Source organism: Scomber japonicus, chromosome 15, assembly GCF_027409825.1.
Source record: "Scomber japonicus isolate fScoJap1 chromosome 15, fScoJap1.pri, whole genome shotgun sequence".
In the NCBI taxonomy this organism is placed as follows: domain Eukaryota; kingdom Metazoa; phylum Chordata; class Actinopteri; order Scombriformes; family Scombridae; genus Scomber; species Scomber japonicus.
Genome location: NC_070592.1, coordinates 16,432,148 through 16,450,130, shown reverse-complemented (window position 1 = coordinate 16,450,130; position 17,983 = coordinate 16,432,148). Strand labels below are relative to the sequence as shown.

Below are 17,983 nucleotides of genomic sequence, written 5' to 3'. Positions count from 1 at the left end.
CAGCATTTTTCTGAGTTGCAGCTAAAGTGTGAACTCAAACTGGAAGAGGAAGATTTCATTACCTGTCCTTTAAATACAAAATGAGCACAGACATTACCTGCAGGGAAGACCAACACATGACACACACACACACACACACACACACACACACACACACAAAAACCATACATGAAATCTTGTTGTATCTTCTTGTACGCGGGTGAGTCATCATTACAAATGAACCAAGCACACCAGGGGCATGCTCAGATTCTGAATGCAGACCCCGACTGATCAAGTACTTTATGCAGTGAAACACGCACACACATACACACACATACACACACACACACACACACACACACACACACACACACACACACACACACACACACACACACACACACACACAAAGACCACACCTCTCACACTGAGAGAGCCACTGGGTTAGTATTCATAATCAGTCATATTCAGGTCATAATCTAATTGCCAAACTGTCATGCGGCCAAAGTGTAGATAAATCTTGGTATATCTCATTTGAACTAAAGACCAAGTCAGAGTAATTACAATCTACTCCTTAATGGCATCCATGAACCTGTTTTTATTCTTTTTGATACAAACAGAGGTATGACTTATGTACTATCAAAAGAACCAGTAGGGCAAACAATAAGCAGGGTTCAACTAATAAACAGGCTCATCATATTAAATGTCACCTTTCACATTACACATAATCATCTGATCCATACTGATTATTCATTAGGGAAGCTTTAAATTCATTATTTTATTTTATGGTGCAATCAAGCTATTGTTGTTGTGCGTATCTACTACTGGCCTCAGTGCAAGTACTGCATTCAGTACCACAAAAATAAAATACATCTTTGTATTTAGTCGTGTTATGCTGGCTTCCATGCTCCGCTTTGTCTATGTTTCCCTATAGGAAGTGGGTTTACATGATAAATAAGGAGAGGTGGTCTTAAGAAATGCAGGATAAGAATCTGTGGTATTGTGTGGCACCTTGGACAAAAATGTAAGCCTAAAATTAGGAATGTAAATTGGTGTGTGTGGTTTGGACAAAAGTGTTGGACCAGCTGTGATTACTGTAATTATGGGTGCCATTGTATAATACATTTTGTTCATGACTTTGAAGACTAATTTTGTGCATGCATGCATGCGTGCGTGTGTGTGTGTGTGTGTGTGTGTGTGTGTGTGTGTGTGTGTGTGTGTGTGTGTGTGTGTGTGTGTGTGTGTGTGTGTGTGTGTGTGTGTGTGTGTGTGTGTGTGTGTGTGTGTGTGTGTGTGTGTGAAAAGGACTAGGGAAATGTACTCTTACTTCTCTTGGCGAGTCTGCTCGGCCGTGGTTTCCATGGCACACTCAAGTGAGCTTTGAAGGGAATGAAGCTGATTAGTTGTCTCCTTCAGCAGGAAGCGGGTCACAAATTGCTCCAGGTGGGTGGACTCCTGATATTCCTGTCAATCAGGAGCAGGAGGAGTTAAGAGTAGGAGGAAACAGGGGGGAAAAAAATCAGTGTCCAGACTTCCCCTGCTAATTAAAACATGCCTACAAGATCAGTCATTTAGAAAATATTACAAAAGAGAGCTGCAGGAGAGGAGAAGAAAGGAGAAAAGAACTTGTCAGAGCGATCTTAACACACTACTGTACATCTCTTATCTGCCAAAATCCGCCCTCTAAATTGTGTTTAATCAATCACAGTTCACAATCTGCCAACTGATTTTCTTAAATGTACGATAAAAAGACATCAGGATCATGCAAGTTAGTTCAGGTAACAAATAAGAACTTTGAAGCTTATCATTAAGACCTACACATGTTATAGTGCACATTGTTGATTTATTGTTTTTTTATTTACAACAACTCAAGTTCTTGACTGTTGATGACGCATCTCGTTTGTGATTGGCACAACAGGTGTCTGTATCATAATGTTGATAAGTATTTTAAAAATAACACAAGTACCACAATCATCCCCAACTTCAATCAATATCAGGGAAAGAAATACATTTCACCCATTACATTACATTATAAGTATTTCAGCCTCAGCCTGGTAATGTTTTTAATGGTAATGGTCATTTTGTGAATCAAGGATATATTAATTTTTTCATTGGCTGGTGGGCTCACATAGCTCAGGGGAGAAAATATCCAACTAAATTACATTTTTGGGAGGCATCATTTGTTATGCCTGGACCAGAGCAGCACAGTTGAGTGTTGTTTTGGATCTAATCAAAGGGGAGGGAGCAATTCATGGCGAGTTTGCTGTTTGCACACTGCACCTGCTCCCACATTTCTGAGCACCACGACTAACAATGAAGGGTTTAAAAGTAAATGGATTGGAGAATGACTAATGCATCAATAGAGATTTGTGTGTTAGTGTGTGTGTGACAGAAAAAGAAAGAGGGACCTAGACAGGAAATATGACAAACTTATTAAGCAATGGATGTAACATCATCTTCAAAAATACAATGAGGATGGTTTTTAAAAGCTGCATCATATGTTCTTCAGTGCACACACACACACACACTAATTGCAGTATGTTGAGCAGGAGTTCTCTGTGAGAAAGCTGAGCTCTCACCAGCATGTCTAGAATACTGAGCAGGTCTTTAGATTCAGGCTTTTTCTTCTCGGTCATATCTAACAACATATCTGATTATAAACCAAACTGTCCTGAGATTTGAATGTTAAAAACCTTGACTAATTTATCCACAAAAACAAAATACACAAAATAAATATCTGCAGTGCAGATAATAAGACTAAAAGCCTACAGCAATGATGAAAATGCTTACATGCAGGTACAATGTTTATCATGTTTATTGTTGTAGGGTGTTAACTTAACATACTAATATTTGCTACTTCAAAACTAAAGACAAGTACAGCAGGGGCTGATGGGAATGTTGTCACGTTTGCAGATGTATGATCTTAAATCATATACTGTATAAAAATGGACTGATGGCACAACAATAAAAGTCAGAGCATCACAAATGTTATGACCATTCATCCTGATTAGGACATGAATGTGTTTACAAAATTCAACAGCTGTTGAGACATTTCACTCTTAGCCACAATGTATGATGGTGCTGGAGGAGAGTCAGGTGATCATTACACATGGTCTGGGAAACATTAATGTCTTCACTAAATTTTGTTTCAAACCACCTTGCAGCCAAAGTGGGTCATAGTTTTATGCCCTGACATTCTGATTATTAGCAAACAAACAAACAAAACACACACACACACACACACACACACACACACATACACACACACACACACACACACACACACACACACACACACACACACACACACACACACACACACACACACACACACACCACACGCATGCATGCACATTCACTCAGTGAGAGTGAGTCACGACAAAACTGCTAAAGGTCAGTCTCCTGTCTGCCATCTGAGCATAGATTACCTCCTGGGATCTGTACCTTTGTGTGTGTGTGTATTCATGTTTGGTCATTTTAAACAGCTGAAGGTCCATATGATTCTTTTTCTTTTTTATTTCTCTTGATCTCTCATTTTCAGCTATACAAAAGGTCAAATGAGTGTTTTGTCAGAGGTGGTGGGTTTGGTTTCTACATTTCTTTTCTTCGGACTGTAAACTGCAAAATATAACTAAGCTTTGTAGTGACACCTGCCTCCCACCCCCCACCCAATCCTGCAATCATACTTCACCCTGCACCTGCCAAATGTCTTTAGTTCTTTTAAAATCCTGATTGCAATGATTGAAATCCTTTATAACTCTGATGTGATTGGCAAGAACATTCCTTAATACGTTTGAGAGTAAAGTCCTTCCTAAACTCTAAGAAACTACTTGCTAGTTTTAAAGATTATTAGGCTAATTTTGAATCTATGAAGAGCTGGTAAACTGATTCATAGTTAGGATTAAGGTAAAGTGATTGCAATGACACCATTTACATATTTATTATATGTTTTAGGTTTCAAAGCCAACCACAGTGCTTTTTGTGATTATTGTATTTCCATGAATATAAACATTTGGTATCATGAAAAAAATGCATTTCTTGTGTCCATAATACTACAGCAGTGTGAACTGTGAGAACAGCTGCAGGTGAACACCTGATGTCTTTAGAAGTCAAATCTGATGGTGGGTTTGTACGGGCAAGTCTGTAAATAGCTTTGGCATGAATATCTGCAAAATGAAACCCTGTGCGTCTCCAATCAGATTTATGCCTGGCTCCGTTTTAGATGCATAATCTTGTTCCAGCTCCTCCGCACATGTGCACGGATGTTTTATGCTGGCACACAAAATTACAGTGATAAACACAAATGAGCTTGTGCATACATGAGCTCAAAAAATACACATAAATTCCAATACAAGACACCTCACAGATGAACACGCATGCAGCATACACCCTCACACACATCCACAGCCAGACCACCCACTCAAATACATACAGTTCAACAGAGACGACCGAGCTTTAGTCTGACTAATGCAGCATCTGTTCTCCTTCTTGCTCAGCCAATAGTTGCACAGACAGAGGAATACAGCACGTCATACCTTACTTTTGTCTCTTTCTTGCGCTATGTCTCATCACACGTTCACAGAAATCTTTAATGTGTCACACACACTTTGTAAAAGAGAAAACTATAAATTAGGTAAATAATAGTAGTAAACACTAAGCACTTTAAAAAGGTTCCTGGGGAGACATCAGCAGTGTCATATCCTCTCAATCTTTCATAAGTCAGACAAGGAATTTGTGCTTAAATGTGCTTTCATTTGTGCTCAAATATTGATGTTGTTTGTTTGTAAGGGAACAAATTTATGTAAATAAACTGATCTGTGACTTTAACCAAGGTGGTTTTCCTGAGACCTGACTAAAGGTTAAGAAAGTAGAGGTGAGTAATTCCTTTTCAAGTGAAATGACCTTAAGATATGTGTCTGTCCTGCCTGTGCTGTTTCTCCTGCTGTTTCATGTCTCTCTCACTTGAATACAGACTATTCTCTTGGAGGACAGAAAATGATTTGAGGTGCAATTTGATTTTCACACCTCATCACAGCTCTAAAAGATTGCAAAGGGGTTGCAAAAGTATCTGAATGTTTCATTTCCTGTGCAGAAGGCTGAATTTCAGATTCATGTAAATAACTGCTGTGCTCCTTCCTCCTACTTTTTGAAACCTATTTAAGGAAAAATACCATTCTCTTGGAGTGAAAATTGTCTTGCAAGGGTCTAAATTGTTTTTCTGCAGATGCATTCATTTACACTCTATGCTGTTTTATGTATGTACCGTATATTTAAACTACATATAATCTCCCCACATTACTTTCTGTCTAGCCATGCAATAGTGTGGCTTTAGGGATGGCAATAACAATCCCATTCAGTACACCATTTTGGTCCAAGCTTAAATTACTGGATGGATTGTCATGACTTTTTTTTACATTCATGAACCCCAAATGATGAACCCTATTGACTTTGATGATCAAAACCCTCTGACTTCATCACTGCTAATACAGGCTGATTGACATTTATGGCTTTTACTGAAATATCTTGATAATTAATTGATGGATCGCCATGAAATTTGGTGCAGGTTTGGTCCATTAGAGTGTCTTTATTCTTTTGATCCTATCATGCACAGATCCAGAAAAGAAATAAAGAGTGTTTAACTGTCAAAGCAGTTAGTTTACACAAGCCATGACCAAAAAGTAGCCTGTCCTTACCCAAATTATGTAAATAAGCAATAGAACTAGACGGCATGTCGATTACAGTTAACAAGCAATACTGACAGTAACATGATAAAATTAAGAAAAAAGAAAATCCATACACAATAATTCACCATCAGCTAAGGAAACCCATCTGACAACTTCACTCAATTATTCATACAATTATTTTTTATTTTTACATTTTCCTGAGCTGAAATATATTCATACAACCCTTAAAATCTGTAGAGACCCCAACAACTGACATCTGCTATAAAGTAGTCTGTGCATACATTTCCACCTCTGGTCATCATCTTCAAAAAGACAATTAACGTTTGTGAAATTTCCAGTGATACTCTGTTTTTCTCTTCAAGTTTTATGAGTCCTGACTTAATAAACAATCTGTTGTTCTCTTGAATCCACTATATTAATAATTTAATCATTTTTTAATAATTCTTCCGGGTCTTTTATGTAATAAAAACTGTGGCTTTATGTTCCTCATGTACGTGTTGGCCCTTAAGTAAGTAAAATACTCAAAGGTTTTAAAAGATGAATGTCATTATGTGTCACCTCATCCTGTGCTAATAAAAACTACAACTGACAAATGAACGGTTTGACTCCCACACTCTGTTTCTGAAGGAGTCACAAAGACACTGTGTGTGCCTTAGTGCAGATCTGAGGGACAATTTGAGCTTCACAACATGTGTCATACAGTATGAACCAGATGAGATACTACACAGAAAGAGAGAGTGGTGGAAATAAAAAGAGGCTCTACCTGCAGACCTAATGAGCCACCTCTTTTCCTTCATCTCATCCTAACATCCTCTTCCCATCTCTCCTCATTATATTTCCCTTCTCTTTTCCTCTGTCATCTCTGATTTACCTTTCTCTGTCTGCTCACCATCCTCATCCCTTTTTTTTCTCCTCTCTCTTTCATAATGTGAAAGATAATTTGCTGTAGCCGCATCTCTACAGTAAGATCAATAGGATATAAATCTTTTTTTCAATGCATGATCAAAAGCGATATTTGTTCGGTAAAGCAGACGCAGTCCACTTAATTTCCCGCCAATATTGGCTACAAGTTTAAAAAAATACATAACATGTTTTGTTCTGGGGGTTAATTAGTAGCATGAATAAGCTCTGACTCGTTATTATTGGCTCTGTAATGGAAATGGGAGATCTGAGGAAACCGACTGGGCAGCAGAGGAGCATGCTGGGAGAGGTTTGCGGAGAGAAGTTCAGGCGACACTGTGAGTAAATGAAACATCTCCTATTGTTATCATTATGTGTACGGCATGAGATGTCAGTTTGATGGATAGCATGTGGAGAGGTGTGTGGGTGGGCAAGTGTCTCACAGGGATGTGAACAAATAAGAATACACCATTAGGGGAAAAACTGGATGTTTTATTTGAATCTGTAATCTGATTTCTTTTCTTTGTATTTTTTTGGGGGAACTTTTTTTTTCTTTGTGTGTTAGAGTCAACAGAATGGACTTTAGGTTATAAATTAGTGGACGATTAAAAAAAGTTTGAGTCAAAGTCATGGATCATAGGGACCTCTAAGACCTTAAAGGACAATCATGGATGCTGTAATATATCTGATTTTCTTTTCATTTCCTGTCCTTCATATGGCGTTAAGCATTTTTACTTTACCTTGTCTGTTTATTCTGATTTTGTCAAAAATAAGAACACAATTAAAGTTAAAAAAGAAGAAGAAGAAGAAGAAACCAGTTGGGTATGAGTAAATAATGCAATGATACAAACAGCATTCAAATTTAGCAGATAGTTTTTGCCTGATTTGGCACAATTTGCCATTCAGATACATAACTCAGTGAAATCTCAACACACAGATGTGATATACATTTGTGTCAAGATCCCAAGAATTATAAATCTAATCTGTTGTTAAAGTTAATCCCAAATAACCAGATACCAGATTTGTAGCACAGCACAGGATAAGAACTGACTGATGTTGCACAGGTGTTATTTGTATACCTCAGGAAGCCTGTAAACTTGTTTGACTTGTTTGAAACAGATGTGCTGAAGTTAGGGACGGTCATAAAAGTGCATGCAAAAAAGCCAAGAGAGCATGCAGGTTTCTCATTGAAAAAAGCAGGTTTATCTTCAAAATTATACATTTTTTTATCTCACCTTCTTTGTTTTGTCCATCGCCTTCAGGATGGACATATTCAGGTCTTCTAAGGCAGCGAGAACGTTCTCATATTCACCAAGGTGCTGTGAGAAATAGTCTTCACAGAAGAAAGTCCCAAAAAAGAAAAAAAAAAGGTTTGGTGAGTTAAACAACTACGACAGGTGTAGGCGCTTTGTTGAAACAGCATTAATGTGACACCTCAGTGACACAGCCTCCCGGGGTCTGGTCAAAGAGGAAGTCACCACATCTACATGTATTTTTTACATGTGCTGGGAAATGTCAGAAAGCATTTGAGTCTCTTGTTAAGCTTGTAGTATACCAGTAGCAGCTAAGAAATTATTTGGGTGAAGCCTCAACTTACCACAGAGTTCATCAGTGTCCACATTGCTGCAAAACAATAAAAAAAGAGAGAAGTAGATCAAATAAATCAGAGCTTTGCACTCAAGAATTCTTTAAAAACAGAAACTTTCCCTGGACAGCCTATGGTGTGGTGAATCAGTGTGTAATGACAGGAACAGGAACGAACAGAGTATGTTATGAATAATTTAATAATTTATTTGTTTTTGTCCCCAAGGTGTTGCATGAGAGATCAGCAGATCAGACAGTGAATTTGTCAACAAAAAGCTTGGAGGAATTTTGATGAATGTTTATGCATGATTGTGTTTTAGGGAAATCTGAAGTCTTGCGGTAGACACAAAAACAGAGAGAGATGGAAAAAAGAAGAATGAAAGAAAAAATAAGGTGAAGAGTGGACACAAGTGGACAGTTATCCAATGCATCCCCTGTACATCTAGCTTTAAGACACACAAAGATACATTTTCATCCTTGTTATAGTGAGGCTGGGGAGTTATACTTGATTTTAACTCTATTCCACACAAACTGTAGCTGTCATTCACAGGGGAAAAGTGCTGCAGCGATCAATCTTTCCAAACAGGAGAAAACACTTAGAGCCACAGAGGACTGATGATAGCAGAGGAGGTAAATCAGAGGTTGCACATTACACGGGTAACAGACTGAAAAGGTCTTACTTTAGTTGCTCAAAACTTGCCTGTTTTGACATTTTAAGGAACATTATGTACTTTTATTTATTATGACTTGACGCAAGTGAAGCACTGAATAATGTTGTAAGAGTGTAGAAAACATGATGGATGGTAATTAATGAATACCACTAACCTGTCTACATCTACAGAGTACATACTGTACTCTATGTAAACGTCTTTCAATTTGAAGTATCATATTATTTGGTATGTGTTCAACATCAAACTGAGCGGGTCGGCCAGCCTGTCAAGCACACCTTACAGCTTGATGACTCATTCTTTAATCAGTACAGGATTCGATTCAAGACATCCAAATTACTTCTTAACAACTTTACCATCTGCCTCCTTCTGTGATGGTCTCAGAGGGACCAGACATGTGCTTCATGTCGATTTATTATCCAGTGAAGCTCCATTATTTATCAGGGTGATGAGTGATGTAGATGCATTCATATATGTTTGTTTTTGCATCATGCAAACACTCTTCATATAAATACATTACAATGAATGTCAATATAACTAAATCATGATACATTCTTAATGTGTGTACTAATAGATGAACATGATCATTATGTTGTTCATAATCATCAGAGTAACTGATCTTTCTCATCTTTCTCCTTTTGAGCATTCAACCATCCCACAAATGGTTTGAAGTGAAACACCATGACTCCTTCATCATATCATTGAAAACATGAAATAATGACTCTTGATATACCCTGAGATCTTGTCCTCCTGGTTGATGACTCCTGCATCTCACTGTCCTCTGAGGTTCGCAATCTGGGTGTTATTATATTATTTTAGACTCCACGCTCTCATATGACACACACATTAAATCTGTCACCAAATATGCCTTCTTCCACCTAAGGAACATTTCCAGACTCCGTCCTTCACTCGCTGACTCAGTTGCCGAGACTCTCATACATGCATTCATCACCTCACGTATTAAATGGGGTCCCCAATAAAATGCTGGACAGGCTCCAACATGTCCAAAATTCAACTGCCAGGGTTCTCACTTGAACCAAACCCTGGTAGCACATCACCCCCACACTCAAACAGTTGCACTGGCTTCTTGTTAAGTTCCACATTACTTTCAAACTTCTCCTCCTCACCTACAAATATCTTCATTACCCTAGAAATAGTACATTTTGTTTGAATTGTTTGCTTGTTTTGTTGCTCTGTCTTATCTGACCTATGATCTGTCATTTTGCTGCCTTCGCTTTCAAAAGATTGAAGACCATAGTAAAAATAAACCTATTTATTCTTTGTGTTTTACCCATTTTAAATGTATTATTCTTTATTTTACTTGTCTATAAGGACTAGATGAACACATATTATAATATTCTCAAATGGATATCAACAACAAAGTATAACTTGGCCCTTGTCACAACAAGTACTTAACCAAACCTTGACTTCAATGTAATGCTGCAGATTAACAGCTTTTACACAACCAGGCTACTGTAAGATCATACTATCATCATAATATAGTGCCCAGAAATCACATTAAACTTTTAAAGGTGTCTTTTTTCTCTCTGTGATGTGAAAGTGCAGCGGTGTGTTTTTAATAGTTTGGGCATAGAGGAATGTGATTTATCAGGCTTTGGATACACACACATTATTTCTAAATAGGGTGAGTTCATTGTTGGTTTGGCTCTGCACAGATTTGTTGACAATAAAAAACTCACATGTCATCTTGCTAATTTCAGCCTGACAGAGCAGCTTCCATGGCTGTAGACTTTCCTCTGTAGAACTGTGACAATAGCTATCCACTAGGGCAAAAATATCCTTCTTTTACCTGCAAAATAATTTGCCAGCAAGTGTTTCTCCAGGATGTCAGGATTTCAGTATCACCTCGGCTCATTTCTGCCAGCCTGTGTTCCCTTTCCCGCCTCCTCCATGGCTGTTAGGAGGACTCAATTGCTGTTCTGGGAACCACAAGTATCAAAGAGAGTCTTACAAACTGCCTACAAAGCTGAACAAGGGGAGCAGTCAATGCCGTTCAATAAGCACTCTTAAACTGCAGGAGTGCGGCTGGCCCCGGTCAACCCTCTGATTTATAAGATCTTGTATTCAAGACATATCGAATACTGATGTCTGGAGCAACAGAAAGTGTTGATTGGACTCTTTTTGAAAAATGGGATAGGGACAAAGACCATAGATAAATAGGACTAATACTGTACCTATATAAGTGGTCATTAGTCACGATTCTTTATGAATGATCGATAAAATACCCCAAAGTGACAAAAACATGCAAAAACATTTAAATTCCCAATTCCCTTTTACTAAACCGTAAGCACACATCATTACTCAATCTGCACTTACACCTTTACCTATTTAGTATTAATTTCTTTAATTCTGGGTTTTTATTTTCTTTTAAACCCATGTATAGCTTTCCACTTGACATTTTTAATATAAGTTTGGAGTTATTTTATGCCTTAAACAGACAGCAACATGGAACAAAAGTCTGCTGCTTGAATGTTTTGTTTGAATGTTTTAATGCTGTGTTTTACTAATTCTACTGCTCTTATTATTATTTGTCATATTTCTATTGTTATTATTGTTGTTATCTTTATTACTGTTGTTAGTGTTCTTCTCTGTGTCCCTCTCTCCTCTGTCCTCCTCCCTCTTTCCCATTAAAGGAGTTTTTTCCTTGCGGCAAGTGCTTGATGATGTGTGCATGTTGGATCTCTGTAAATTAGAGACTGTGGTCTGGACCTGCTGCCAAATGCCCTGAGATTTCTGTTGTGATTTGGTGCTATATAAATAAAATTGACATGACTTGACTTCTGTTTGTTTTAATGGATTATATTGAGTAGGAGATATTCAACACAACAAAAATGTACAAAGGGACCTCTGCATTGGCAGTGATGAAGCATGTGTTTTTGTAATTATGAGATAAAACTTTAATTAATGTTGTCTTTAATGTTGTCATGTATGCATGAAGTATGTTAAAGGTGTGTCAGGAGGTTTCTACATGTGCTGTCTGTGTGGTTGAAATACAGTCATAAAAATCTTACTACAGTAGATGGCTGTTGGTTGCTGCTATTGTGATGTGCAGAATTTCTAGATTGTTGCTATGTGGTGGTTGCTAGGGGATGATTCTTGGTAAGTTCCTGTAGTAGTGTATATGGTAGTAAATCTGTTGATGTGTTTGAGGCCCAGAAGCAGTGAGAGAGAACATAGTTTTGATCTGCCGTGCTGAAATAATGTAATACTGTACACACACGTCAGCCTGTCTTTAATCTTTAGATGTAAGAAATAAGGATGTGAGACAGGCAAACAGAGAGATTGGTTTGACATGAATCTCTTGTGTCCTGCAGAGAGAGAAAACACAAGCTCACTGCCTGGAGTGCTTTTCTTCACTTCTTGGTTTGCTTGTCACCGCTTAAATAATACTGAGCTTATGAATACATAGAAGATTCTTATCAGAGCGTGGCCCAAATCCTATACATATTTTATTCTGTATGACAAGAGACACTGTCTTTTGGATGTTTCATATTATACTCAGTACAATACAATAATAAACACCAAAAGGATTTCTAGCACACAGAACGTAACACAAAATCTAAGCAAATATATGCTGTGTTTAGTCCAAAAACAGGTTGAGTTTGTGTCCAGTTTATCACCTCCTACCTCAATACTGCATCACACATATCTCAATTCTGTCTAATGTAATGAAACAATGTAATAATAAAACTGGACTTACTCTGTGTTGTGGGTATCAATAGTATGGAAGAGCTCCTTCAATTCCTCAGCTGTCAAGACTCCATCAGAGAAGTAGGCTTTGAATTCATCAAAGGACAGCTTCCCATCATCTAGAGGGCAAAGCGCACATGCAGCTTGTCAACATGACTCTAGACAGCTCAGTCAAAACAGCATCATCCGTTGTATAAATCATGTTTTGGTCAAATGAGCTTTATGGTTTCAAATGACAACAGAAAACATTGTGGGTGAGTAGGCCATAAATAACAAATCATCAAAAGAAGGGGGCATTAAGCATATAGATTTAGTTTCCTTTCATTTAGGAAACAGAGTAATAAAACAGTCTTGTTTTTATCATTATGAACAACACTGTGAATGTACAGGATCATTACTATTTCTTCCATTAGACCTTCTTGATTGCAGTCTCAAACAATCAGTCATGTATACGCTCTAAGGCTCTGAGATTGCAAACAGAATAAAAAGGCCCAAGCTCTATGAATTATTCATGAGGTAAAAATAAACATGATTTTAAAAGAATGAGGAGCCCGAGACTGGCCAAAATTCAACAAAATGAAGAAAACCAATCAGCTCTGGCTGCAGTGATTTCTTTTCAATTTGTGTGATATGAGGTGGCTGATCTTTAAATTTCCGCTGCTTAGATGCTCAGGAGGTTTTCATGTCACTAAAGAGACTGTTTTGGATGATGTACAAAGGCAAATGTACATGCACATAAATCAAAGACAAAGTGACTCACTGGTGCTGAACTCAGAAATAATCTTGGAACAGACTTGATAACTACTGCTATTTGCACTAAAGCACTAAAAGCAAACGTGGGATTTCTTGTCATGCTGCACGACAAGAAGTCAAATCATCCACAGCGTGGGTCGGACATTTAATAAATAATGAAGCATGTCGTGCCATGTAAATAATGACTCCTGGTTAGCTATTTTTGATCATTTATATTGTTCACTCAAAGGACAGCTGTAACTAACTCAGGTTTGTTGAAACATCAGATGACACCTGATTCCTGTTTGGTTGTGTGTCACATCAGAAATGAACGTCGACTGTGTGTGTCTGTGTTATATTTCACCCATTATTTATTAATATTATTAATATTTGATATGTGTTAATGTTATTATTTGTTATAAGCTTGACAGAAAAAGATGCTGTCAGTGTACAGTCACAAGAATGAGAGCTGGTCTCATCTTGAACCAAAATTAGCACATTTAGTTGTCTCTGATTAACAAAAAAGAGGAAACTACAATCATTCACATAAAACCATCATCAGTATATAATTGATGCTTGTGGTAAAACAAATGTGCTTAAGCAGTGTGTGTTGTTGTATGAAAAGGCGTAAGTCATCCATAGAGGTGTCTAACTGGTTCAAAAATCTTTCATGTTTTTTTCTTCATTAATGCTCTGACACTCAACTTCACTGCATGGTCAGTTTCCTGTTTCCATGGAAACTGAGAGAGTCTAAGCACCAAGTCATGATCAGAATTTCATTGAGAAAGTATGTTTATTTTTCACACGTGAGGACAGAGGGGCTGGACCGCCACCAGAGACAGAGAAGTGTGCATTTGTGTGTGAGTCTGAAAGATATTTACCATTTTTATCAGCTCTCCGTAAAATCTGCAGCAATAAAAAAAAGGGAAAAGGAGGGATGTCATAAAAAGGTTTCACATCATCAAAGTTAAAATGTGTGTGTGTATGTGTGTGTGTGTGTCATCGATCACACTGTCAAAAACAGTGTGTCATTTAATTATTGATAGCGCTGTCCCAGAGTCCAGAGGAGATGAAAGGCATGTGGCAATGGCCGCATCAGCTTTAAAAGGGTCAAACCACCAACCTCAAAATAGCATTGCCCACTTTCTCTTCTTTGTACTTGTGAAGAAGAAATCTGAGCAGACTTTGAGTTTATTTACACATCATCACAAGGCGAAAAATGACTACAAAACCTGGTATGTGCAAAATCTAAATTTTTGAAACCACGACTGGGAGGAAAAATTATTTCCAATTGGTGGATTTTCCCCGCAAGGAGGACTTCAGCTCTTGGCTACAAAGGGGTAAAAACACAAATAGAAAAAAAATCCACCCACCTTCCTCTAGTTCTTGGCAGTCTGTCCTGCGTTCTGCTTTATGTAATTCTTTAAAAATGTCCTCCTTATCCTTGTCTTTGTCTCTTATTTTTGCTGTCCTATAACTGCATACAGACTTGCTCCTGTCTGTCTCTTTCTCAGTTCTCCCTGTTACTGATCTCTAATCTCTATAAGTCAATACATAACTTCATTTATCTCTGTGAGGGCAACATTTGGGCATCTAGGTCAACAAGTGAACACACAATAAATAAATAAATAAATCCTGTTAACTGTACAAAATTCAAACAATCAAGTCGTGTGCTTCTATGTAGGTATTTATTAATATAAAATTAGCGGTGAAAAAGTCAAACTCGTACACCAGTGTGCAAATTATTACATTTTTGAAAATAATTTTAAATCAATAGGATTGGACACTTCATCAGTGTTTTGTAATTGGACCAATCTGGGTTTAATCTGATCCCATACCCAATTAAATAAATGAATGTCACCAAGTATAGATGTCTGATAGTCCTTTTGGATATTTTCCCCCTTCTAATATGTGTTTATAAAGTCAGAGTGCAGCAATAAAAGAGAGAAAAACACACATGAATCCAATCTAAGATGTTCCAGGAGGAAATGCTCCAGTTTAATGGCACACAGACTGAGGCTGGGGCAAACAGAAGAGATGTCAAACAACAACTGAGGCAACACTCGCCTCTGCAGACAAGCAATAGTTGATTCCCTGTCAGTCAGCGCCTAAAGAGGGAGCACCTGTTCAACATCAGAGAGACATTTGATGTGGAGGATACAGCTCCCCACCTTTAATAACTCTTGGTTCTCATGTGTGCAGCTGCCCCTCTCCCCCCATCTCCCTCACACACTGAAAGCAGCCAACAAGTTCATGGTTAAGATATCACAAGGGAGGAGAGTGTAGGAATAATGAGGGGGAATATAATTAGGTGTTATAGCAAGATAGGATGCAACATCATGGAACAGGAGAAGGAACTCCTTAGAGAGAAACACTTGAGGAAGATCATTAGCTGTACTGATGTGTGTGTGTGTGTGTGTGTGTGTGTGTGTGTGTGTGTGTGTGTGTGTGCGTGCGCGCGCGTGTGTGTGTATATCATATATCTATATATATATATAGATATATATATACACAAAGACACACAGATGTCGAATGAATGAATTCAATGACTCCTCATGTATCTTGCATACGTTTTGGTGATCTGTAATAATTCAGGTGATCTGCAATCTCCAGCAGATAAAAACTTGACTGGACAGATTTGAAAAGGGAAACTGCATAATTTTTCTTCAAATGCCATAAATTAGTTTATAATAATTTTTTCCTTGTTTTAAAAAAAAAAATGCTTTTCTAGTCTACGGGCTATGGATTATTGATAGTAGGCCTATATAATATACCCTCAATCAAAAGAGTGAGAATAACTCCATTATAGCACTAACATAAGTAAAATAATAATAAAAATGTACTTACATCAATGAAAATCGACATTCCCTTCTTGAGGTTCATTTGAGCAGTGTTGGGCTGCTCAGACACAGACTGCAGCTCCTCTGAACAATCCATCATCCAAAATGTGTGTTCAGTAGTAAACAGCAGAGGAATGTGAGCGCTTCAACCTCTGATCTGATCACAGCCACTAGTCAGAGAGAGCGACTGGCTGTCAAGTCAGCCGGAATAAACCACACCACTTCCCATCCAAAGGGTCAGAATTTGAATCTTATTAGCGACGTCATTGCTGTGTCGTAGCCATAGTAACATGTAACATATTTTTAAAAACGTGATTTAATTTTGCTACAGATGATTTTGTCGCTATTTTTTGTTTTGTTTTTGTTTTGGGCCGGCACGCATTGGCACTTTTAATGATTAATGCTGAAACATGTACATTTATTTTATTTGCAAGGAAATTCAGCTACACTTCCTGTCGCATGCTATCTGTCTCTGTGTGACTTGACGCACGCGCTGCTCTATCAGCTTGTTGCAGTGCATCTGTTTGATTAAAAAAAGTCATCAAATGCAATTAAGTGTCCTGAACTTTAGTGTCGTTGTGCATAATTCATTTTATTGTACAATAAGTCTGAATTCATCAATGAAATCAGTTAACATGTCTGCAATATAACATGCAGCCAAATGAGCAGCACTAATAGCCCTACATAGGCCAGATAGGAATGCTATATATAGCCCAAGTTTTTGTTAAAAGATACAAAGGGCAGATAAAAGGTCAATTCAGCTTGAATTAAACAACTCGTTCATGATGTCTTGTCCATGCCCTCAGACATCCTTCTCTCTGTAGCCTACAGTTTTTTAAAATTTGATTTTGATCATTTGTGATTTACTTGATATTTATTTATTTTGATACGTTGTTACATCTACAGCAGCATTAAGGTGTAAATGGTCTTTTGTATGCCAATTTAAATTTTAATAATCATATGACTCAACCCATTTTTAGCAAGAATGTCATTTTGTAAACTAAGCAATTAAGAATAAATCTGGTGTGAAAACATGGCAGCCTTTGTTTTATTAGAGTCATTAAACCTGGGGGTTATTTGGTTTGGTTTTGTCATGTTTTTCATGTGTCAACAGAGCTCATCCAAGTCAAATATTCCAAAATAACAAACCCTGTGAAATACCTGGAGTGGTTGTAAAACTGTGTAACAGTTCCATCTAGTGGAGTGCTGCGATGACACACAGTGTACTGCAGCATTTAAACAAAGAGCATTTGTAAACACTGATCATTTAATGTAATCTATGTCTACATCTATGACTTCAGCTAGAAAGATTTTGAAAAAGACTCATAGCTGAGGCAACAAAAAAGATTTTTGTGGAATACCACCCCCAGGTTTTTCACCCACAGCTGGGGGAGCCAGGAGGAGAACAGTGGTAGATGCATGAATGCACATATTGTCTGCTTCACTCCACTCATTATGAATTCATGGTAAGTGTGCCAATCAGGGAGTTTGCCTTCAGGCTACTTTATTACATTATATGCTCTCAACAATACAACAGAATAAAGCACAATATTAGTATCATGCATACAGTGGGGAGAATAAGTGTTTGATACACTGCCGATTTTGCAGGTATTCCCATTTACAAAGCATGTAGAGGTCTGTAATTTTTATCATAGGTATTCTTCAACTGTGAGAGACAGAATCTAAAACAAAAATCCAGAAAATGGTGTGATAAATAATTAATTTGCATTTGATTGCATGACATAAGTATTTGATCACCTACCAACCAGTAAGAATTCCAGCTCTCACAGACCTGTTTTTCTTTAAGAGGCCCTCCTGTTCTCTACTCATTACCTGTATTAACTGCACCTGTTTGAACTCTTTACCTGTATAAAAGACACATGTC

General features: G+C 37.7%; 1 protein-coding gene across 1 annotated transcript in view; it reads right to left on the bottom strand.

Moving 5' to 3' along the window:
* necab1 (N-terminal EF-hand calcium binding protein 1) overlaps positions 1-16,210 on the bottom strand; it is a 28,474-nt gene extending 12,264 nt beyond the window's left edge. The window contains exons 1-6 of the mRNA XM_053333838.1: positions 16,106-16,210; positions 14,140-14,164; positions 12,537-12,645; positions 8,161-8,186; positions 7,799-7,896; positions 1,307-1,443 (exon numbers count right to left, since the gene is read on the bottom strand). Of these exons, the coding sequence (XP_053189813.1) occupies positions 1,307-1,443; positions 7,799-7,896; positions 8,161-8,186; positions 12,537-12,645; positions 14,140-14,164; positions 16,106-16,198 (488 nt within the window). The 5' untranslated portion in view covers positions 16,199-16,210. The remainder of the gene's footprint in view (positions 1-1,306; positions 1,444-7,798; positions 7,897-8,160; positions 8,187-12,536; positions 12,646-14,139; positions 14,165-16,105) is intronic.
* Positions 16,211-17,983: the final 1,773 nt, after the last annotated feature.